General features: G+C 39.8%; 2 protein-coding genes across 2 annotated transcripts; both read left to right on the forward strand.

The window, feature by feature from the left end:
• The first annotated feature begins 6,644 nt into the window (after positions 1-6,644).
• Positions 6,645-22,932, forward strand: LOC123507478. The gene is made up of 14 exons (XM_045260385.1): positions 6,645-6,777; positions 8,228-8,488; positions 9,485-9,542; positions 11,985-12,121; positions 12,501-12,665; positions 12,779-12,944; positions 13,363-13,481; positions 13,613-13,795; positions 15,899-15,965; positions 16,266-16,394; positions 16,748-16,883; positions 17,213-17,385; positions 17,645-17,786; positions 18,339-22,932. The coding sequence occupies exons 1-14, from the start codon at positions 6,682-6,684 to the stop codon at positions 18,616-18,618; spliced, it is 2,112 nt and encodes a 703-aa protein (XP_045116320.1). The 5' UTR covers positions 6,645-6,681; the 3' UTR covers positions 18,619-22,932.
• LOC123507477 (titin homolog) lies at positions 19,017-24,132 on the forward strand. The gene is made up of 2 exons (XM_045260384.1): positions 19,017-22,425; positions 22,483-24,132. The coding sequence occupies exons 1-2, from the start codon at positions 19,017-19,019 to the stop codon at positions 23,376-23,378; spliced, it is 4,305 nt and encodes a 1,434-aa protein (XP_045116319.1). The 3' UTR covers positions 23,379-24,132.
• The last annotated feature ends 1,889 nt before the right edge of the window (positions 24,133-26,021 follow it).

Below are 26,021 nucleotides of genomic sequence, written 5' to 3' on the forward strand. Positions count from 1 at the left end.
AATCACCAAATAGTAAGCAGAATAAATATGAAATGGTTAAGCACCCTCTTAGCACTGTGTTAATAGTTTGCGTCGACACACTGGAGAGAAAAAAGAAAAAGGGTTGGTTTGTGGCTTTTTGCGCTGTACTTTTATGAGAGTTTAGCACTGAATCAGTGTTTAATAAATCATGGGTGTTGAGGTGGAATATTTGTTTAGCACTAGAAAGGAATTCATCCATAAACATTCCAAAATGCAAAACAATCAAGGTGATCAAGTAGCGTAGAGTCCTGCCCACCAAACGCGACAGGTATAGGGAAGTGCGTATTTGAGACTCTTAACACCTATATCCCTTGCAGAGCTTCGCCGGATGAGTGCTGAACAAATATCCAGAGGTGAAGCAGTTCATCATCCTGGATATGAAGTACTAGTATCCTTTTACCGCTGGGAGTCATTGTGTATACCACCACCGTGTTGCGAAATAATGATTGGTAGGGAAATCTCATTACGGACTTTGGCATTTTTCTATCCAGTACTTCGATTCAGTAGCATGTCTGTAGCTCTGTTTCTGTTTATTTTGGTGCAGTAATTGTATGTCAGTATCAGGTTCGTATTTTGAACACTTAACTCTCTCATCTCGACTGTTTTCAAGAGCGACAAATAAGATTAGCCAGTTATGAAGAGTGTTTTTCCTGTTAATAATGAAGAAATCTTGGTAATTTGAAACACACACACACACACACACACACACACACACGCGCGCGCGCCCGGTAGCTCAGTGGTTAGAGCACTGGCTTCACAAGCCAGAGGACCGGGGTTCGATTCCCCGGCCGGATGGAGATATTTGGGTGTGTCTCCTTTCACGTGTAGCCCCTGTTCACCTAGCAGTGAGTAGGTACGGGATGTAAATCGAGGAGTTGTGACCTTGTTGTCCCGGTGTGTGGTGTGTGCCTGGTCTCAGGCCTATCCGAAGATCAGAAATAATGAGCTCTGAGCTCATTCCGTAGGGTAACGTCTGGCTGTCTCGTCAGAGACTGCAGCAGATCAAACAGTGAAACACACACACACACACACACTCTCTCTCTCTCTCTCTCTCTCTCTCTCTCTCTCTCTCTCTCTCTCTCTCTCTCTCTCTCTCTCTCTCTAACGCTCTTAAAAACCCGTGTATCTTAAGTAGAAAACCTTTTGAATGACGCACAGGTAGTAATATAAGCCTCAGTAATAGTTAATGTTGGTTGGTCGCCGCAGGGAGATGCTTACATGTAGGTGACTAGAGACAATAATATAACAAACAGAATATAGGTGGATGTAAGTAAAATATCAACTACAACACCTGCAATGCACATTGATCACACATATATATGGAGATTCTGTCCCATACTGCTGGCTAGAAGCAAAAGAATTAATAATGAACTATAGGAATATGTTAACAAGTAAATTAGCATATTACTTTTTAATACAAATAAGTTTACCCGTAATATTTCTTCCTTCTGATCCCTTTCATCTCTCTCTCTCTCTCTCTCTCTCTCTCTCTCTCTCTCTCTCTCTCTTTCCGGCCACCAGAGTTGGCTAAAAGTCTCACACATGAGTACCTAAGCATATCGCATCCGCACAACACAACAGTAGTTTTCCTTGACGCGGCAACAGTCACAACGTGGAGTGGCAGCAGGAGGACAAGGCGCAGCCTGAGCTCCTGCTCTTCAATAAAGGCGGCGAGGTGGTGGAAAGCATTGACATCCGGGAGATGAAGCGCGGGGAGATCGGTCGGCTGCTGCTCAAGAAAGGTTTTTTCAAAAAAGGGCAGGAGGACACGGAGGTGCCAAAAGAGTACAAGACAGGTCCCTACGTGGAGAAGGATGAACTGTAAACATTGTATCACTAAACAATGCCCTTCAGGAACTTTTGTATGGACAGTTATTTATATTTTTACTTTTCAGAATTTTAGAGCTAAAGAGTGTTTGTAACAGTGCATAGAGGTGTTAGTTATATTTTAGAAATCACATGGAGAAAGATGAACTGCAAACATTTCTTGTTGTTAGCTACAGTTGTTAATCTTCATAATGAACAGGCGGCGTGGCGTGTGTGGGGCACAAGACACGGGTGAGGGAGCCACTTAATGAAGGGGGCGGTGGAAAGGGTCATCACCCACACCGCCTCTGGAACACTCTGGCCTCACTCGCTGCGTGTGTCTGTCCCTTACATGCCAAGCTCTTCAATAAATACTAATTCATTACACTACAGCCTTTATCTATCCTTGAACGTCCATTCCGTGTGGGTGCGGGAGAGATAGTGACAACTGGAATGAATGCAGGATGATGGAATAGAAGAGTACTATGGAATAAGGCATAAAGAAGAAGAGGCTCAGATATTTGAAAAGCGGTATGAGGAAGGGCACAGTGCATAGATATAAATGGGAGAGGATGAGACGATGGAGAATATTGTTAGCATGTCCTTTGTTTTTCCCATACTCCCTTTCTGTGTGACGTCACGTCTTTCCCCTCAGTCCTCGCTCGCCGCCGCCAGAGGCTGTCACGCTGCGCCTCCTGCCTCTCGTTTCGCTCGGTTTACACTTGTTGTGTATTGTGCTACCGTAAATACACTTTCATAATGGACTCTGGTGTCTCCATGCTACCCCTGTTTTACGATAACTACCACAATATGGTGTTGGAGTATGCCAGAGACAGGAATGAGATGATTCAATTGGTGCTGAGGGAAAAGGGAAGACCAGAGAGATGAGGAGTGTTTAGTGCAGTGTTGAATATAAGATAATGTAAATTAACTTAGAGAGTTGAAATGCTAGGTAATTAAGAGAATGGTTTCCGTGTGAACAGGAGAGGTGTGGATTGTTTGTAGTGAATGAAATGACTGGAAGGAAAAAAAAAAAAAAAAAGGATAGGGAGTTTAATTGTAGTTAGTTTTTTTTTTTTTTTTTTTTGCTGGGGGATATAGAGAAGGCTTATGATAGAGTAAATAGATAAATCGGAGAAAGTTTGAAATTCTATCACTGATAGGTGTCTACTGCCCAAGCTGCGATAAGCCTAGTTCCGAGTAATTTTTTTTATATTTCTTTGTTAATAGATTGATTTAAAGATTCTATTTTCTGTATACGTATAATAGCACGGTCAATGGTTGTCACTACTAAAACACTTCACAATGTTTCTCCTACTTTCAATTTTCCATTGATAGTTAATTTCATTTGACCGTGGAGGGAAGGCTGCCCATCAGACCAACACACACACACACACACACACCGCGTAGTGTAGTGGTTAGCACGCTCGACTCACAATCGAGAGGGCCGGGTTCGAGTCCCGGTAAGCGGCGAGGCAAATGGGCAAGCCTCTTAATCTGTGGCCCCTGTTCACCTAGCAGTAAATAGGTACGGGATGTAACTCGAGGGGTTGTGGCCTCACTTTCCCGGTGTGTGGAGTGTGTTGTGGTCTCAGTCCTACCCGCAGATCGGTCTATGAGCTCTGAGCTCGCTCCGTAATGGGGAAGACTGGCTGGGTGACCATCAGGCGACCGAGATGAATTACACACACACACACACACCACCACCATCGCGTCATTATGTCAACAAGAGTAAGACTGTAATCATGCATTTTAATTTAGCATCAAAACCAAGTCCCCCACCACCCCTCAAATTAAAAGACCACACCATAGAAGTAGGCAATTCAATTAATCAAATTATTAAGCATAATATCTAATTCACGACAAATTAAATTGGGACCCACTTATCAATTCATACATCTCATCAACTTACCGTTTACACATGTTACGAACTCTCAAGAAATCTGGAGTTCCAGCTAACGTCTTAGTATATCTTTTTAACGCATCTATCATAGCCAAACTGTGTTATGCCTCCCCTTTTTTGTCCGCCTCCTTAAGCACCTCGTTTCTTGTCCCGCGGGAGTTGCCAACACTCGCTGTACAACTAGATACAATTTGATATATACTGCTTTGACAAATAACCAAAGCTGGACACGATAACGAAAAGAAATATATCACAATAACTAGTAAATCATTATGCGATATTTTTACAATTATAGTATCTCATTGATGATAGATTTAGTATTACATAGTTATCATAAACATTCATAAATACGCACGTAGCTGCTTTCACAGACATACCTTCTGCTACTGGTTAATACGGCTGTACTGGCCTTGTGGTGGTAACAGTGGTGGTGGCAGTGGGCTATACTGAAGCATACACACCCACACACCGCCATAAACACTAAAAAAACACTCTTATATACCGAAAACACTCGTAAACACTCAAAACATCCCCACGCACATCCAGAATATGTCTACACACACACACACACACACACACACACACACACACACACACACACACACACACACACACACACACAAGTTAAGTGAAGTGAAGTGTTGCTATATTACGGACAATTTTTCAAGCAGCACCAAACACCAATTAAGCCCTAGCACCCAGCACCAGGTGACAAGACAAGCAATGCAAGCCTTCGCCACAACCCTCCACACTGCCTTATCTTCATCACTTAAAGGTATTTATAAGGCCATTCACTTATTTTTAGGTTTCCTTTACATATGAGAGTGAAAACAGTACGCAAATATTAAAAAGTGATAGGTATAACGATCAGCATTAACAGCTGATATTTGCTACCTTCACTTACCATAAGCCAAACATATGTCAAAATGCAGCCACCAGTTTATCATTTCATATCCAATAGTCAAAAGCTCCCTATATGGCTTAATTTTGGTTTGATGAGATGATAAAGACAACATATGGAGTCCGCCACCACCGTTCCCGGTGTTGCTTCCGGACCTCCTCCCCCCGCTGTCCCCCAGCAATCACCCTCTCTCTGGCAGGTGAGGGGTGGGTGGGTCAAATACTTTTCTTCACATTTTCTAACGGTAATATTACGCTTCCATGGTATGCTTTTATGATTTCTATAAATGTTTCGTTGTGTTTGGAGTGTTTTTCGCGCCTGTATTGGGTAAATATGTAGCGTTTAGTGATCTTTTAGGGCGTATATTAAAGGCTTTTAACGGTCAAAAATTTCAATTTTCCATCTTGAGCTTTTTTATTTGAAGATATAAGTGGACCTTTATGGTATGAAAGAATCATATATGCTCTTTTAATATGAAATCAATCTATTGAGAGAAATATGTGGACTTTGAATTTATGTTTGGTGCTGTTGAACGAAAGTCTTAATTTTCTTTATTTTATTTGTTCATGTTTCTGCTTCTCGGTGTAACTCACTGTAGAATGCCATGAAAGATAGCTCAGACTCCGTGAAATGTGGTCAAATAATCTCCAAGTAAAAATGGCTAGACTTTCCATAACGTTTCAGTAAAGTTATTGTTTAAAATGTTTTATACTTTTAACGTAATTAATTTAGACATTTTGAAAACTAGTTTAGCTGGAGATATTTTGATATTTTGAAAATTAGTTTAAATATTTATCACGTCATAAAATGCCATGCATTCGGCCGTGGTTTTGTTTTTTTCTAAAAGTCATTTTTAAATCAAATTACTTACGTAATTTAGCCGAGTCACCCCGATTCCGTTCTCTATGATGGCCACAACCCAGGTGGTGAATCATCATAGCCCTGGGTTGGCGTCTCTTTTCCAACACCCCAGTTCGTCAATATTTTGCCTAATATCTAGTGATTTCTACGTGTTTTCGTATGTTTCTAGGTTCAGGTGTATAGATATTGGTAGCAGAAGAAGGAACAAAGAAGAAATAAAGGAGGATAAGGAGGAAAGAAGGAAAAAGGGAGAAGGGAGAGGAGGAGCAGCCAAGCCATAATACTTAAGTCACCCTTCATTTCCTCAATATTTTGTGTAACATCTAGTGTTTTTATGTGTTTCTAGGCTCAGGTGTGTAGATGGAAGCAATAGAAGCAAGCCGAAGGAGAAAGAATGGAGGAGGATGAAGAAAAGATGAGAAATAGAAGCGGGATAGGAGAAGTAGCCAAGGTGTAATATATAGGTAAGTGTCCCTTTTAATCTTAACATTCTTTTTAATGCATACTGTTGGTTTTGGGAAATATTTGGAGTGTTTCAAGTGTGTTCAGTAGTGTTGCAGGTTGTTATATGGTATGTTTTTGGTGCATTTTGTGTGTTTTCAGTGTGTTTTATGCCTTTTAGGTATATTACACGTACCTTGAGTATGTGGATTGAAATGTGTTTCAGTATTTGCATGTTTTTAGTGTGTTTTGGGATCATTTTGAGGGTTGCGTGATGTTTTGAGTGTGTTTTGGGGTTAATTTTGAGTGTTTTAAGCTGTGTGGGTGTGTGTTAGGAGTGTTTTCAATGTGTGTCTGGATGATTTGGGAATATATTGGGTGTTTCTAGTGAATTTTGAAGGGTTGCATGGCTTTTTTAATGTGGTAGGGGATGGTATTGAGTGTTGTTAGTGGTTTGTGTGTGTGGGGGTGATTTTGGTTTATATTGGATGTTATTAGTGAGTTTCCGGTGTGTCTTGGTGCATTTTAAGGTTTTGCATGGTGTTTTGAGTGTGTTTTATGTTAGTTTTGAGTGTTTTAAATGGTGCACTCGCTCAGCTTCGCATATTGACATTCATATTAGGAGTATGTGTGTTCAGCTGATGCCGAGCCACCTGTACCATGGAGATCAAGATCGCAGAACCACATGCTCAGTCTTGTTTTGGTTAGAGTTTGGCGGGCATGGTGTGCGGCCCGTGGCCACCACAAAATGAGCCAAATACTTACCCGAAGGCGGTCCAGACAGCTAAACTGTTCTTCAGATGTAACGAGCGGTGTTGGCAGTGTGTGTGAAACAAGTGTCAAGGTTCGTTGAGGCAGTGCAAGGAAGCTTTGTTGATGTAAACGAAAGGGCGGGGGTGCACGATGCCTGCTGGCAACGCTTAATGTTGAGAATAGAAAAGTTGTATACAGATGATAGCTTATTGTAGTTTTTCTGATGTTCTTATGTTCTTGTTTATGATTGTGTGCTATTCAGTGTGTGTAAGTGTATTCTCTAGCAGAGGTAGTACAGTGTGCTAGTGCTGATATGCTTTGCCTCGTGCCCAGGGTACCACAACGTGGTAGTACTGGCCCAGGATCTGTCAGGTATTATGTATTGATGAAGGATGGTGTTGCCAAATTATTGACACTGATTGGGATGGTAAGCTGGAGTCACAGACCTACTGCCTCTTCTAGAAGGATATCTGTGAAGATGATAATACCATGATTTGTACCTACATTTCTGCATTTATTTTAGTCAACATCAGTGTATGAGATTTCATAGTTTTTTTTGGTAAATTTCCAGTGTTTCACCACATTCTCTTTCTGGACGAAACTAATTTTTTCTGGTAGATTTCGGCTTGCTTTTAATTACTTTACCACTTGTTTTTGGCGCAAATCACCCAGTTTTTTTTTTTTTATCATCCTTTCAAACCTAACCTAACCTATCTCATGAGGTGGGTAAAAAACACTTACCTGCATGTACAGTCTCGGTGACAAGTTGGACACTGCACCACAGTAGGTAGAACGCCGTGATCACGTAAAAACTGTACGGATTTAGCAGTCCTCGAAAAACTCAGCGATAACTTTGAAGTAATGCAATTCACAACCTGCACAGTGGGACATCTTGCCTCAAACTGAATTCAAATTCATACCGCAAGCCTCAAGGCCACCGTGATTGGTTGAATAAATTATGATTTTTTTTCATTGGCCGCCGGTTCACTTTCAAACGGAAGTAACCAATCAGCGGAAACAATAGCTCAAACAAAATGTGTCACTAATGTTGGCCCGCACGCTAGCCGCTGCCAGTCTGCCTCTGTTCTATTGACTCGGGAGTGAGATCGCCAAAAATACGATTAAATCTTTTAAATTCGGTATCGCCATTATAAATAGGTTGCACCTTATAAATATGGAATTCAAAATACTCATAATGAGGAGCTCTATCTCATGAGGTGGGTAAAAAACACCTAGTGGAATGTGGTGAAACACTGGAATAATATTTTTTTTTTTTTTTTTTTTTTTTTTTTTTTACCCCATAGCACCTGTAAGTTTTTACTTGAGTATTGGAAGTGCTGTTCAGTTTCCACGCATTAGTGGCGCATTTATAGTGGTACCCATATTACCACTCAAGAGCATCTTTAGTGCAACCACTTAGAACCTGGGTGTCATGGTGACATATAGGTAACTTTAAACCACTCGATAAATGGCAAAGTACCAAGGCGAATTTAGTAGTTTGGTGTAGTCTTACTCATAGTAATGTTCTGAACCTCTTGCAGGTTGGAGAAGGCAATGGATCAGACCTTTTTATATCTGATGATGATGATGTAGTTGACCGTGATTATGTCCAGCCTGCACACATGAGCAGCAGTGATGATGAATCCCTGCCAACAAGAAAGGAACAGCGCAAGAAGCACAAAGCCATGTCTTTACTGCAGCCTTGTGTTTCCCGCCTCTCAGACCCTGAATTGAGTGATGGGACTGGAAGAACTCCTGCCTGTGGCTCCAGAGTGTTTGCCGTGACCAGGATAGCTCTGGAAGTAAGTACTTCTTCAGTGGTCCCATCCATGGGAAATAGTTTTTCTACCATATTTTACTAATAATAATCATTCTAGAGCCTTGTATGAAATAGTACACACAAAGAATAGCCAGCATATCATCAATGCCCAGAGGCCTTGATATAACCCCAAATTAACTATATGTTGAGTGAAAGAAACAACATAACATTATTCTGAGTAGCTGTTAGGCTTGACAGACTCAGTATGGCATGAGTCACTGCCAGGATGTGGTGTATTTGACTAGTATGCTTGTGACCCACTGTTGGGTTATACTTAAGTATTCTTATACATTAGTTACAAACAATATCAATAAAATTTGTAGAATACTCAAATTATTGTACAAAAAGCAAATATCTGAATTTTCAAAGAAAACACTTGTAGATGTTACCATTAAAATCACACTCTAATTTAGATTACATAAATTTTATCCAAATTTTAGAATTTTATCACTGCAAAGAAAATTATCATTATTATCAATTGCATAAAGTTTATAATGCTGTACTGGATTATTGTGAGAAATAAATAATTAATTATTGCAATACTTCTTTATTCTAAGAATTAAAAGAATATATATATCTTGCAAGACAAACTTGAAAAAAATTTGAAGATGGAGTAAATAGACTTGTGTCCAATGTACAGAAAATGTGTACCTCAAACACAAGACTTGTGTCCATAACTTACAGTCTGTTGTTGAGTATTTGACTACATGCTGTCTGTTTCCTCTTGCATGTGCTGTGTGGCAAAACGCAAAGCATACAGTTGAGGTTTTTGTGTTGCGTACCTGACAAAGTTAACATCTGCTGTACTGTCTTTGAAACCATCTTAGAGCATTCATGTATTGGTATTATTCTACCGCAAACAGAAGCTGACATGTTTCTATTTCTTTGTTTTGTATTACACTATTATTATGCACAGTTGAGGCATCTTGCATCAATTGTTGAATGTTTGAAATACTAATACAAGGAATTCTTGTTGCAGAGTGACTCATCATACCATACACAAGTGAAGAAGCAGAGGAAATCCTACAACTCAAAGGGTAAGCAGGTGATGCACAAGATCAAATTGATGAAAATAAACTGAAAGACACACAGCCATTTTTTGTAGTATCAACTTCAGTGGCTGTAACTAATTTAGAAATGAAACATGTGTTACAAAGTAATGCTATGCCTATCCCACCTTTGTGGCTGCATCAACTAACAATCACTGATGACACCTGTTCTAAATTATGCAATGTGACACTGTTTTTAGATGAGAATGCACACAGGATTAACTCTTGTGGCTCAGGTATTGCATGCTATTTTGAGTGAAAATGATTGAATAAATCATTACATCCTGTACTGATTAGGATGAAAATAATTATTCATGTAAAAACAATTTTGTTGAAAAATATGAAATTATTTCAATCTCAGTAATTATAATTAAAAACAATTTAAAATCTTGCCATGTTTTTTGTTATGCTGATTTAGATCAAAGAATTTTTGTTTGTAAAACACAGGGATTTTATTCTATTATAAATGTGTTGAAAGTATTTCTTATTTGTAATCCAGGATACAATTTTATAGATATACTCTTACTTTACAGAGCTGATCAGCTTTCCTCTACTAGAATAGCATTTCTTAAGTAATTATCGTGATGCTCTGCTATAAGTCTTGTTATATTCAGGAGTGTGTCAAATGTGTGTTTTCTTCCTAAAATAGCTACCTAAAAATATGTTTCGACATAATTCCCCAATAACAACCTTACACTCAATACTGGATGAACCCTTTATTTGTAGCACAAGCATATGCCACCCTGTGAGATTCATGTTGAACTGAGGAAACTTACTTCAACAAAAAATGGCAGTGTGACAACTCAGGATATGATTCATGGACCATGATAGTCACCACCACACAAAAACACTTGCCCTAATAGGAGACCCAAACTGTCAAGTTGTCAGTGTTCACCAGTTGAATTAATTCAGGAGATGGTCAACATCATCTCACAGTACAGAGTACTCATCTCAAAACACTATACAGGCAACTTGCTTAACGAAGGGGTTACATTCCTAAAAAAACCCTTCATTAAGCGAATTTTCGTTAAGCAAACCAATTATAGCAAGTTTAACCCCTGACTTGAGCTTCCATTGAGAGTAAACAAAGCGAGAGTGCATCATAGTACAGTAAAAGGTTTAATGAAAGTAAAAATTATGAAGTTAAACTTTTAAGGAGTTTGATTTAAGACTAAGTCATTATATTGTACACTAATGTATGCATGTAAGCAACTTTATAATGTTGATGATCTTAAATTTATGAAGGGAGGGAGTGTTGAGCGGAAAATATGCTAGCTGGCAACCTGTGGAATGTAAACAAAGGTGTATCATTGTACCACATACAAAACTTATGTACCACATTTCCACAAGGCTTTCCATTTTATCCATTTCAGAGTTGCGAGTTCAGGTGGTTCTTTTAGCCTTCTTAGTAGAGTCTACTGACTTGAAAATGGTAGACAGTAGATGGAGTCAAGCCATGGTGGGAAGCAATGCTATTAGTTTTCTTGCCTCTCTTGTGTCTGTGAATAATATCCAGCTTCACTTCGAGAGTAAGAGACTTCCTGGTCTTCTTAGCAATGCTAGGTGACATTGCAGGGTGTTTTGGTGGCATGTAGAGCTAGGTAAGACGAGCTGCTGCTGACACTGTTATTGTTTTGAACTAGGGGGAGTGAGTGGTGTGCGTTTTGCCCACGAGAGACGCTGGTGTATTCAAAAGCCTGTCAACTTGTGTGATATGGCGGGGCTTTCAAACATGGAAAAAATTACCTGGATAAAATTTTGTTAAAGCGAGTTTGGTGTTCGTTAAATTAGCAGATGGTAGTAAAAGGAAACCTTCGTTATAGCAAAATTTTGTTGTGTGAACCTTCATTAAGAGGGGGTTACCTGTACTATTATGATGTATTTATTGATTTACTGTGCTTTTACTCCTTCCAGTATTTTTTTGTTATTTTACTATGTTATTTATTTATAGTTATTTGAGTTTATACTTAATATGATTAACATCGTTACTCATTCATAGATCAAGATATAGTGACCTGGTGTACCAAGCTCTGTAATTTATAGAGACTGATATAGCACAAAACCTTAACACATCTCTCATCTTTCCTCTGTAGAGGTTAATGCTTCATAAGGAAAGTGTAGAATAATCTGTGTTTGAATTTCTTTATGAGGAAAAAGAAAATTTGCAGTTGAAACTTGTATTCATTCTGTGTAGTAACTAAGAGAATGTAAGATGAGGAAAGAGATGAAGATGACAATTCTAACACACAGCATGATGAAGTGTCTAGTAGTGGCATGAGAATGTGACTCCATAGTTCTTTTATAAACAACTACTACTGTGAGGCTGTTATTGAAGTGAGCCTAAGAATTTAGAGACAAAAATAAACCACATTTACATACTTCCACACTGATGATGGTGATGGTAACAATGGCATTACTTTTTTTTACTAGACAAGAAAGACTTCAGGTGGTCGTTGGAGCTGCTTCACACTGCCGTTTGTGAGCACCGGTGGGAGGACGCCTTCAGCCTCCTGCCGTGTGTCATCACCCATACAGTACCACATCTTCCCCTGGAGTTCCTGTGGCGGGTGTGTGTCCTGCTTTACAGGCAGATTCTCTGTTGCAGAAGTGTTCCTCTGCTTCTGGCTGGTCAAAGTTGTCCTACCTTCTCTTCTAGTATTAGTATAGTAACCTTTCCCAGTATCCTTATTTTCTTAGAATGTTTATTCTTTAGGGCAAGTGTTACACAATACTAGTGTAGTTGAAAAAATTTTCCATGGTTCTTTATACAATTTTTCTTTTGACCTTTCTTTAAGAACTGGCTCATCAGTGGATAATATTTTCTTTTGGTTAGTGTCCAGCACAAGTTAATAATCTATATAATGATTCTTTTCCTTGAGATGCATGCACACATGATGTTTTACATATTCAAGGAAATTATGAGGTTAATTGATCTCTTACTTACAGATGACAGATGTCATTACCAGAAACATCCCTAGTCTATCCATTGAGGACAGAAAAAAATTCAGGTCTATTCTTCATGGTATGAAATTAAGAACATCAATGTTTCTGGACATTTTATCACAAGATCTTGCAGAAGCAACAGACAAAGATGTTGATGAACTGTTGCAGGTTAGTCCATGTCAGGCCTTTTTAAGACATGCAAACTGTAGTATTGACCTGTAAGTTGCTGGTTTAAAGAGGTCATATGCTTGATAATGAGAGTAACACTTGCCAATGTACAGATGATAGAGGACATCCAGAACCAGAGGCTGCCTCCAGCAATGGGGATTACGATCAAGACAAGCAAACGCTTCAAGGCCCTGTCTGATGGCTACGTTGGTCTGGTGCACTACTACTGCTGGAAGAGCTCCTTGCTGAATGCTATGTCATCCTCCCAGCCACTGGACGGTAAGCCCAAGGCAGAAAGGGAAGGGGAGATGTCTTTCATAGTTGTGGGGGAAAGGGGGAAAAACAGAAACAAGAGTCCAGAGTTCACAAATGAAAGTGATGAGATGGGTGTCCTAGTAAAATTTGTATCTGTGAGGGTAGAACAGATGAAAATGAATAGAAAGTCTTGTAAAGCAGACTACAGAAAGGGAAGACAAGTAATGGCAGTAACCATAGATATGATAGGGTGTAGCAAGAGACTCATCATTGTAGTGAAGTGTGAAGGTTTGAGAACAGTCACTTACAGCTTTTGTCACCAGTGCAGTGTACATCATTTGCATCTAAACTCATACCACATCTCTCATACACACTTCATTGTTTTCTGTTCCAAAAGGAATGATTTCCTAAGGATATTATTTATCTTCATCCTACATTGCAGATGATTCCTGGTCTGTGAGCTTTAGTGAAAGTCAAGGAACAACAAACACCAGCAAGAAAGAGATAGTCAGAAAGGCTCACTCCTTCCTGAAGAAAGCTCTCAGTGGCCTTAGTGAACCTGTGAGTTCTTGGCTATTGTATTTGTATTGTTATTTTCCCTCCCAGTTTTCTCTCCATGATATAATCTCTTTTTTTTACAAGTGATGGGCAAGATTAAAGTGCATAAGAGATGACACTGGATGCCATTACAGTGTGACTGGTTCATGCTGCAATACCTGGAGCTGGAGCAGGAGCTGAATGGGCAGGAGTCTGCTATCAATGCATTGGAGCGGTACAAGAGTGACCCTCGCCGTGCCCCAGCACATCACCTTGCCTACCATTTCTACAAGAACCTGGTGTCAGGATCAGTCGTAGAGCAACTAATAGAGTTAGAGGTAATTCTGTCTTCTCAATTCTGTTCACTTCATTTTTTGTTGTAAGCTTCCTGTGTTTTATGAGTGAGTGAACAAGTCATGTAATTTTTGTCATTTTTATGTGTGTGTAGATACAAATACATATTTCAGGAAGTAGCTGAAACAATAATAGACAAGGTTATACAGTAAGCTCCCACACTTTGTGAATCTCAGCTTGGCAAAATTCACTTTTGGCGGTAGGGTGGCCACGGACCACCAAGTGCATGCTTGGTGATTTGAATTCAAACTTGGCGGTTCCCTGGCAGGCGCACGGCGAACCACACAGCTCCCCGGTGACATCAGACCTCTCTCTAAACCTATCAGAGCACAATGTGAGAGACCCCTTCAGCCATTATGTGCTAATATGCTATTACAGTAGAGACTCAATACTCGAAGTTAATTCGTTTCAAATGGCCGTTCGAGTATTGAAAAGTTTGACTATTGATACCTATAAATCAGGTAATTCGTTCCAGCTATTGCCAAACCCAAGTTTGGAAAAAAAGCAGCATTTTAATTTTGCAGTCGCCGCTAGCATTGGCGCACAGAAGCAGGGTTAGCCTGTCTTTCATGGACTTGTGTGCTGGCAAACACTTCTCTTTTCCTTTGTTATATAGATCATGTTTGGTATTTTTTTCAAAACAGGCCAGTTCCATCACAATTAAAGATTTGTTGTGGGCCTAAACGCTCCTTATCCACAAATTTCTTACATTCAGGCACAGATTACTCAGGGCAACTCTGTCAGCACTTGTGTGCTCGCCGTGCGTCACAACAGAATGAATTCCACTTCTTTTAATTGAAACTCTCAAACCACCCTGTACTTGCTTTAAAATCATCATTGGAGTCAGATTTAGTATCAGAAATAAGATCACGATGCAGCAGCCTAACCTTCGCACAAATTATGCCCTCTGACAAAGAATCACCAGCCATCTACCTTTGGTTTATCCAATCAACAATTTTTCCATTTCTTCCACTGCCGCAGGTCGATTAAATTGCCTTTTCATACCAATAGCCACATCAGCTCTTTTAATGAGCTCTGTCTTCTTCAGTATTGTGGCTACTCTAGATTTAGCCATACATTACTCTGCTGCAAGATTGGTTATTCTTCCTTTTTTCTCGTTTTGTCAATAATCTCTTTTTTTCCTTTCAATGGTTGTCACTACATTCTTTGTTGTAGGCTTATTCTCACCACTAACAAGCCTCTTCGTTGCCATTGTAAGCTTCTAAATGGGGAAAAAAAAAAAAACTCTGGAGAGAAAGCGCAGGACAATGTTATTCTCAAGACAATGAAGGATCAGCTGGCTGCGGTGGACCAGTGGGGCACGTGGGACAACGGGAAGGATGAAACCACAGGACAATGTTATTCTTACGACAGCGAAGGATCAACTGGCTGTGGAGGCACGTAGGGCGGCGGGAAGGATGAAAGCGCAGGACAATGTTATTCTTACAACAGCAATGGATCAACTGGCTGCAGTGGGGCGCGTGGCGTGGCGGGAAGGATGAGGCCTTTTTTTGTTTACAGCCACGTAGACAGGCGTTTGACTAATAGGTATTTTTTCCGGAGTATTAAGTCGAACTTTTGTGTTCGACTATTGAAAAGTTTGACTATTTAGACATTCGAGTATTGAGTCTCCACTGTATTAGCCAATATGTGAAGGCAAAAGATTTTATTTCAGCTTGAAAGATGGTATTTTAGGGGTGAAAAAAGGGAATTTGGCAATGACCAAAGACTGATTGAGGCATTTTTTAGGCAATTTATATGGTATAAAGAACTTGTGCCTGGCAAAATTTGCATTTGGTGTTAGTTTCACCAGACTAATTAAATCACCAAGTGGGGGGTTTACTGTATAGGTGATAAACTATGTATGTTTATATATATCTTGTACAGTTGGCTCCAAACCTTTGAGTACACATCATGGTAAGGTGAAAGTGACATCTGGCAAGACCAAACAGCAGAGTAGGAAATATCCCTAGAATTATGGTAACAGAGGTGGAGAAGCTGCCCTTGCTCTGATGAGTGCCAAGGTGTTTATACCTCACTGTACCATATGTTTCCTTCACACATTGTAACAAGTGTCTTCTCAACAGTGCATCAGCAAAGCATGTTCCGATGATCCCCTGGTGCTGGAGCAAGTGAACCTCTATCTTCACAGTTGTAAGTCCACTGCTTCACTTCTTTAATTCCTCTCATTGGTTCACTCTGCTCCATCAGAGTACACTTCTGAACATCATCTACTCTATGTTGGATACTTACTGTGCCACATTTTCGTAGTGTGGTGAGTAGATTGTAGTTGTGACGGTGGTGAGGGAGCTGATGGATGGATAGTTGTTGTGACTGGGAAGAGAATGTCTAGATAAAGCACTAAATACTGTAATAAACAGTCTGAGATTTACTGATTAATTATGACCATCTATTTTTATGAGTACAGCAGGCTACACTGTTTTATTTACACAGTGGATCATGGTGGGCCGACACTGGAGAGGGCCATGATGTGGATGAGGAGTGCTGAGAGTGACAGTGGCCAGGAAAGCAATGATGACTGTCTTCCAGGCCAAATAAATACTTCCTGCACACTGAGGAAAAGTGAGTGGTGTGGTGTTTTGGCAGCTGGTAGGGGTACTCTGTTCTGTGCTGCTTCCTTGTGCTGCACTGAACTCTTACTAGTATTGTTTGCCTCAGCCATTTTCCAGATAGACCCAAGTATGGTTTAGTGTTATTTGTTGGTATATTCTTTAAAGCTTTATGTGTTATAGCAGTAAAGGTTGTTGTCTAAATGAAAAGAATATAAAAGAATGTTAAGAGTAATAATGGAATGTTTTGGGAGTTGAGATATTGTGTGTGTGTATTTGAGTGAGAAGATCCACAGACACATACATGAAGGTGATGGGGTGGCAGTGTTATGGGATTGCTTATTATAACATTGAATTCACCTGCAGCTGGGAAGGTGGAGGTGCTGATGAGGTGCCTGATGCTGCTTGTGGGAATGCTGGACTACCCATGCCACACTTGGAACTTGAAGCCATGGCAGAAGCTGACGCAAGTGTTGACCAAGTTTTACCAAGCCTGGGTGAAGTACGTATCTTGCTGGTTCACTTTTCATGCTGTCTTTTGAATATTTTTAGTTCAGCCTTTTGTGTCTGTGGTCATACTTTGATGTCATGGCACACAATGAAGAGGGAGAGAGAGGTTAATTTGACCTCTCTTGGAAGCAGAACTTTTTAGAGACCAACACACAAAAGTTATTAGTAATTATGGGAAAAAATGAAGCAGCAGTTAGAGTGTTAATGATGTACGAGTATTTGTTTGGGACTGAACTTTGTTTTCTAGTCTGTTCTTTCTTTTTTTGGGGGGATGGGGTGAAAGGTTCTTGTTGCTGTTATTCCTTATTAACTAATGTGCAGGTGTTGGTTCTGCTTGGCCTGCAAAAAGACCAGGAAGCGGATGCACAGACTGGCACAGACAGTGGTGCCTCTGTGGAAACATTTTGTGTGGAAGGAGCCTCCAGCGACCCTGTCCCTGGAGCAAGCCAAGGTCCTCTTCCATCATGTGTTTGCTGCTTTCATATTTAACTACAGTGAGTATTGCAGGACTGTCACCATCTCATCACCCACCACTTGCAGGAGACAGTGGGATCACCAGTGTGTGTGGTGGTGGTGGTGGTGAAAGGTTGTGATGCTAGTGAATTGTCTGTGGTGGAGGTGGTGTCAGTAAAGACGTTAATGGTAGTGATGAGTTGTGGTGTTAATGAGGTCTCTTTGAGGTCATGTTGGTGAAGATCATAGTGATGATGATGGTGATAAGTTATGATAATAGTGAGTTCTTTTTATTGCCAGGTGATGAGTACGTGAGTCTATCCATGTCTGCCCTAGTGAAGAATGGCCACTTGCTGCTGAAGAAAGAGCTGATGAGTCTTATGAAGTTCCCGGGAGCTTTCCAGAGGCACTTTAGCTTGCTCGCCAAGGAACACAGGAAGAGGTAATGCTTTGTCTTACATTCTTCTTTGATAAGAAAACAGAAGGCAATGATAATTTGGATAAATGTCATGATTCTCCAGCTTATAGCTATACTCTTGTTATTATGTTACAGAATGGCTTGTATAATGCCACATTTAAAAACAATTTTGCCTTATTTATCCTGATTTATCTTAATTTCTGGCCTATTTTTCCCTCTTTTTCATCTCCTCGGCTGCTGTCGCAGTTTATAACCTTCTTTGTTGGTCAGGTCAAATGTTTCAGACAAAAAGCACCATTGGTACTGGATTTATTGCTTTACTTTATTCTATTCTTTCTTTCTTCTTCATGTCTTTCTGTTTCTGTCATTCACACATCTTTTCTTGTTTCTTCAAGATTTATTTAAATTCATATGGTTACCATACTTCTGTCTTTTTTTCTATTACATGTTGCATCTCTTCCTTTCTTCATGACCACAATTTCCTTTTAGAAACACACCTGAAGGCTGTAGAGATTGATCAAAGGAGAATATGAACTCTATCTTTCAAGTAGTAGCAAAATGTTTTCTTTATTTCAGAGTGGAAGGCATCTCACTAAGATCTCTGAGCCAAACTGCATGCCAAAATAAGAAAGCCATCCAGCAGAATCAGAAGAGAACACAGGACACATCTGAGGCTGCAACCATTATTTCTTCTCATGACCTCAACCAGGAGACACACAGAGAAGGACCACGTGACTCAGGGTCTGAGTGTGAGGATGAGGTTTTACAACTTACACCATTTAAGGATTCCTGTAAGTTGCAATATTTTGAATCAAGAGACTGGACTCTCACCAAGATTTCTGAGAAACATTTTTGATACATCGTTGGAAGGGAATTATATCACCAGCACTCAAACCAAGGATGAGAAATGCAGAGACCAGAAAAAACTTGTAGAGGATCCTGAATTGAATGGCACTTACATAACTTATCAGGAAACTGACAAGGAAAATAACAAATGTACCTCAGCATCTGATGCTGCAAAGATTAACGATGATCATTCTTCTCAGAGCAAAATAGAAACTGCAAAAGGTTTCCCAATATCACATCAACAAGGAAAGATTTTGGTGACCATACTGAATCTAATGATAAAGTAAATGGAAAGCAGGACTCTATTGAAAATATGAAATATTCTAAAAGTACTTCTATAAAAGCTAAATCAAAAAAACAAAACTTCCTCAGAGTGAAGAATCAGTGCCCCAATCTCCTGCTGTATGCATGAGAACCAGGTTAAGCACTAATGCATTCTATCAGTCTTATGATAAAGGCAACAAAACAGTGGTGGATGCAGATCAAAATTGCTTGCCAGAAGAAGACACTGGTACTGTCTCTTGCTTGACACACAAACTTGGCAGTGACAGAAGTGTTAGTGACAATAGACAGTGTGTTGATTGTCAAAAGGAAACACCCCATGAAGTCCAAGGAACAGAACATGGTTTACTACAACTAGAGGGGCAAAAAGAACATGGTAGTTGTGATGAAGCAGAGAGTACTTGTTTGAAAAATCCTGAGAAGAAAAGATTGCTCTTTGATAAAACCTTGAGCACAAATACTAAGGTGACAAGGCATGATGTGAATGTTACTTTGGAGACAAGTGTGGGAAATACTGAAGACAAAAATGAATGTTCTGTGTCATCCTCAAGCTCTGCTGAAGATGTACCTGATACCAGAACTTCCTGTCATAGTAGTGAACTAAAAAGTGACAAACCAGAAAATAGCACAAGTGGTGTAGATAAAAAGAAAAGAAATGGAAAAAAAGATAAGACAGAAAGAAGCAAAAGTCAAAAAGTTAAACACAAATTAAAGAATCTCATAAACAATACAGAAGAAAAGAAAAAACAAACTCCCAGTACAGAAGAAAAAGAAAACATAACTCCAGAACATAGCATAAAATCAGTTGAAAATAAATATCAAGATCCAAATGCATCACTTGTCAAAGGAACAATAGCTGATGGGGACTCACCAAGGCTTCCAAAGTGGACTAGATCAGAAAATGACATGATGTATAGAACAATTGTAAGAGAAACAGAAACCCAGTCACATGATGAAGCAAGTGATGATGCCTCCCAAACTGTTCCAGAAACCCAGTCACATGATGAAGCAAGTGATGATGTCTTACAAACTGTTTCAAAAACCCAGAATCAATTGATTACAAGCGTCAACCTTTCCACTGAGGACAGACACACTGACAAGATGCAACGAGAGGAGAATGAAGCAACTCACAGAAAACAAAATGAACCAGTCCAAGAGGAAGAGAATGATAAAATAAGAGGAAAGCAGAATCAAGAAGTTCAAGAGAAAACCAAGTCAAAGGAGCAACATTGTGATGAAACAGATGTAGGAAAACAGACACAATCAGCTCAAGGAGAAAGAAAATCAGAGGAACAAGTGCTCAATAGTACTGGTCAAAGAAAACAAAAGGGAGTAAGTTCAAACAGTTTGGAAATTGATGCAAGTCGTGTCTGCAATCAAGAATATTCCCAGAGCTCCATTGATACCCTAACAGCAGGCCAGAGAGAGAGGGAGTGCACCTCCTCCCCTGAGGAACCTGTACCATCGAGTCCATGTGGCCAAGGATTCTTTGTGACACAAGAGAGTAAATCTGGTGAGCCTTTGCTGTCACCAGATGGCAAAGAGTCTGGGAGTCAGAAACCAGGACATGAGGACTTGAACATTGATGAGTTGAAAGAACTGGATCTGGTAGATCTGGACCATTATCTGCTCAGAGAACAGAAAGAGCAGTATTACTGTGAGTCCATTAAAGATGAAGAAAATTCCTTAGAGGTGCATAGCTGGCATTCGGACAAAACTCCAGGTGGTTTATTGGAATCAGTTTCAGTGGCCCAAGGCCACAAGGAGTCGTGCAGACCCACAGCCTGTGTCACTGAAGAAGAAGCATCAGTCAAAGATGAAGAAGGATGTGATTCAATAACAGAAGTACAGGACTTTGAGAAATGCTCAGGATCAAATCATAAATCACCTCAAAAGTTATTAGAGAAGTCTGTCCCAAAAGAAGACAGTGAAGGCAGTAAGGCATTACCTAAAAAGTCATGGCCTTCTAAGTCTAAGCTGCAGACTCCTTCCACCAAACACCCTATCATGCCTTGGTGTATGCTGCATGTGGAGGATCTGCCAACTCCCTCAATGCTAGATATTGTCAAACACTCAGACACCAGCACTCCCAACACACGAGGAAAGCAAAGGCAAGGACGATCAGGCATGTGCAGTTCTGTTACTGGCACCCTAAAAGACACAAGGATCACTAGAAGACGTTCCTGTGTGCCCCATTACCTTGCATCATGGCTTGAAGGCTTGCCCCTCCCAGACACTGACAACAGCACTCCCAATGGGAAGAGCAAGGACAGTGATGCTCATGAGGCAAGATTAAAAATTCCAGATGCTGTGCTATCCAGTACTTCACCAAAAAAGAAAACACTAAGAGAAAGCAAGAACTCATTGATAAACTCTGGGATGGAAAATTCTGATTCTATGCTGTCTGATGCATCAACAATAAAAACAGAGAATTCATCTAAGAAAAGAAAGAAAAATATTTTGGCATGTACAGATGAAGGAATGACAGATTTGAAAGGTTTGGAAGACAGCATATCACAGTGTGGCAAAGACGGAGAAGCCAGTGCTGAACCTGCAACACAGACATCAGTGCCCACAGCGGAAGAGTTTGTTACAATTAATAACAAACAGGAGTGTGAAACAAGGAATGATATGTGTGTGTCTGTTACTGATGGAATGGATGATCTTTCCATTCTCAGAGACGCAGAGGTTAGCTTGGAAGCATCGCCGGAGAAGAACACTTCATCCCTGATTGAAACTGACAATAATGGTTTGGAAAATGATGGTGAACAGTGTGTGGAACAAGATACTCAAAGTGGTACAAACACAGATAGACTGAAGGGTCTTCCATCCAATTATGAAGACCAAGTGGATGGTTTGGAGATTAGTGAGAATGTTTTGAAGGATAATAATCATCACTCTGTGGGAGATTTTCAATGTGCCACTCAAGCTGACTGGTTGAAGGATCTGCCACTCATTAATGTTAGTGAAGTGACTGCTTTAGTAACATCACCTGACAGAAATGATACATCCAAAACAAATGAACAATGTTCAAGAAAAAGAAAGAGCAGCCTTAGAGTCCTAGAAATGGATTGGATTAAAGATTTGCCAATCAGTAATGAAAATAGACAGTCTAATACAGAAACCTCATTGGAAAGAGACATCTCATCAGCACCTAAAGCCAAGGATCCCACACAGGCAACCACGAAGCAGAATAAGAAGAGGAAGAGTGAAAGACAAAAAATTAAGTGGTCTTTCAATCTCCCTCTTGATATCAAGAACAAAAGACGAAAATCCATAATGAAATGGACAGAAGATCTCCCTCTTGATATCGACGACAGAAGACAAGAATCCGTAATGAAATGGTTAGAAGATCTCCCTCTTGATATCGAGAACAAAAGACGAGAATCAGTAATGAAATGGACTGAAGATCTCCCTCTTGACATTGAGAAAACACCAGCTTGCTTACAGAAATCACTTCATGAACACAACACATCACGGGTGGACAAGACAGCTTTAAGTACCAATCAGTGTGTGGATGAGGAAAATAATGAAGATAAAAGTGTGACAAGTCCACCATGCGTGAATGACTTAACCGACAATAGTAAACAAGAGGAAGAGACTCATGGGACATCATCTCATTCAATAAACAAAATTGATCAGGAGAGTGAAGCTCCATCAAGGAGACTCACAAGAGCATACTGGAATTCAGCCATAGACTCAGAAACGGACATCATTGGTGAGAGACAGAAATCAGACAGCATAAAGGAGGGTGACAGTGTTCAGGAAGTTAATAAAAGTTCAGATGAAAGTCCAAGAAACAATAAGGTAACAGATTCTAATCCTAATAGAACTCTGGAGGAAAGTGTCAAAGATGGTGACTGTGAGAAAGGCAATAGAGACCTTAAGGAAGAGAGAGATAAAAGAAACACAAACCAAGAGGAGAGCGAGAGAGGGAGTAGAGGCGGTAACCAAAGAAGCAATGGACATAAGGAGTGTGAGGTAGAGACTACTTGTTATGATGCTAATGAAGACATGACAGATGGATTGAAAAGAAAAACGGGAAAAACTAAACAAAAGGAATGTGAGAACAATAAAGATGACAGCCATAAACTTTCTGAAAGTATTGGACATGAGGAGAGTGATGGAGAAACTAGTTGTTGTGGTGTTGGTGATATGGAAGATGGAAATAAGGGAAAAAGGAAAAAGACTAAACAAAAGGGATATGAGAAAAGTAAAGATAACAGGCATGAACATTCTGGAAATATCGGACATGAGGAGTGTGCAGGAGAGACCAGCTATTATGGTGCTAGTGACATGGAAGCTGAAAGTAATGAAAATAGAGAGTCTAAGACAAAAACATCATTAGAAAGAGACATCACACCAGTAGCTGAAGCCAAGGATCCCACACAGACAACCACCAAGCAGAATAAGAAGAGGAAGAAACAAGAAATGAAATGGACAGAAGATCTTCCCTTGATATTGAGAACAAAAGACGAGAATCCATAATGAAACGGACAGATCTCCCTCTTGATATCAAGAACAAAAGACGAGAATCCATAATGAAATGGACTGAAGATCTCCCTCTTGATATCGAGGACAAAAGACAAGAATCCGTAATGAAATGGACTGAAGATCTCCCTCTTGACATTGAGAAAACACCAGCTTGCTTACAGAAATCACTTCATGAACACAACACATCACGGGTGGACAAGACAGCTTTAAGTACCAATCAGTGTGTGGATGAGGAAAATAATGAAGATAAAAGTGTGACAAGTCCACCATGCGTGAATGACTTAACCGACAATAGTAAACAAGAGGAAGAGACTCATGGGACATCATCTCATTCAATAAACAAAATTGATCAGGAGAGTGAAGTTCCATCAAGGAGACTCACAAGAGCATACTGGAATTCAGCCATAGACTCAAAACGGACATCATTGGTGAGAGACAGAAATCAGGCAACAAAAAGGAGGGTGGCAGTGTTCAGGAAGTTAATAAGAAAAGTTCAGATGAAAGTCCAAGTAAGGTAACAGATTCTAATCCTAATAGAACTCTGGAGGAAAGCGTCAGAGATGGTGACTGTGAGAAAGGCAATAGAGACCTTAAGGAAGAGAGAGATAAAAGAAATACAAACCAAGAGGAGAGCGAGAGAGGGAGTAGAGGCGGTAACCAAAGAAGCAATGGACATAAGGAGTGTGAGGTAGAGACTACTTATTATGATGCTAATGAAGACATGACAGATGGATTGAAGAGAAAAACGGGAAAAACTAAACAAAAGGAATGTGAGAACAATAAGGATGACAGCCATAAACTTTCTGAAAGTATTGGACATGAGGAGAGTGATGGAGAAACTAGTTGTTGTGGTGTTGGTGATATGGAAGATGGAAATAAGGGAAAAAGGAAAAAGACTAAACAAAAGGGATATGAGAAAAGTAAAGATAACAGGCATGAACATTCTGGAAATATCGGACATGAGGAGTGTGCAGGAGAGACCAGCTATTATGGTGCTAGTGACATGGAAGCTGAAAGTAATGAAAATAGAGAGTCTAAGACAAAAACATCATTAGAAAGAGACATCACACCAATACCTGAAGCCAAGGATCCCACACAGACAACCACCAAGCAGAATAAGAAGAGGAAGAAACAAGAAATGAAATGGACAGAAGATCTTCCCCTTGATATTGAGAACATTAGACATGAGGAGTGTGAAGGATATTCTAGTTATTATGATGTTAGTGATATGGAAAATGGAAGGAAAAGAAAAAAGAGAAAGACTAAGCAAAAGGAATATGGGAAAGATAAAGACAATGAAGAAAATGCAGGAAATATGGGACATGAGTGTGAGGGAGAGCCCAGTTATTATGGTGCTAGTGACATGGATAATGGAAGTGAAAGAAAAAAGAAATGGACTAAGCAAAAGGAATATGAGAGAGAAACCATGGATAACAACCAAGAAACTTCAGGAAATATTAGACATGAGGTTTATGGGGAAGAAAGATATTTTACTGTGAGTGAGGAGAATGCAGAATTCAAAGCAAGCCAGCATGAAAAAGACAGTCCATATAATGTAGAAACAATCTGGCATTCTAGTTCAAACTTGACTGTGACAACTTCAAAACGTAAACGCACTACCCCAAACAAGCGGGCGTTGTCTCAGTATAGCAGCAGGCCCAGCAAGAGACAGAAGGTGGAAAGCAGCAGACTCAGCAGTGAGTGTAGCACGCCATCCGATCAGAACTTCAGCATCACCGTCTGCAACCAAATAGAGAGTCTCAGCAACATCCGAATTACCCTGTGCCGCAGCCCTGGGAGTGATGGCACTGCTTCCATGGATAGAGGGATCAAAGTGCAGGTCCAGTTCTCTGACAAGCATTCTGTGACTGGAGGTGGAGAGCTGTGCACTCCTGTAACTGGCCAGGATGGTTCTGTTGACCTGAGGCAAAGTGTGAAATCACCAAGAGTCTGCACCCCACACAAGAGTCAACCAGGAGCAAGAAAAAGGAAGCTCTTTGAGGATGACTCATCATAAGGATCAAGATGCTGTGATTATTATTAATATAGTTTTTGTTGGGCACAACCAATGCTTACATAAGAGAAAGTGAATCTTACTTCCCTCCTTTACCTCTTTCTTGAACTCAGCTTATTCTGAATTCAAAAGATGGAATGTTACAACTTACAACCTCATTTAATTTAGTTTACAGTTTTGTCTTCCATATATTCCATATTGTGATTGTCTGTCTGTTTGTTGTGTTGTAGTTATTACATGCATAATAACTATTGCATAGACCCTCCCTTCATGTTTTGATAGTTATTAACTGTGAGAAAAACTCAGTGAAGACAAACATTTAACATTTTATTTCTTAGATTTCAGTTTGGCAGCACCAGTCAGTCACTAAGCTGCTTTGCTTTCACTAACCAAATGATCACACTGGGCACTGGAGGGCATCTCAGTCTTAACCTGCCCACCAGTTCTGCCATTTCTTTGTTTAATTCAGTTTTATTATTTTGTTTTGATCAGTTATTATTATTGTTATTATTACTATTACTATTACTAATTATTATTATTATTATTATTATTATTATTATTATTATTATTATTATTATTATTATTATCATCATCATCATCATCACTATTGTCTTTGTATGTAT

This window comes from Portunus trituberculatus, chromosome 22 (genome assembly GCF_017591435.1).
Source record: "Portunus trituberculatus isolate SZX2019 chromosome 22, ASM1759143v1, whole genome shotgun sequence".
Lineage (NCBI taxonomy): Eukaryota > Metazoa > Arthropoda > Malacostraca > Decapoda > Portunidae > Portunus > Portunus trituberculatus.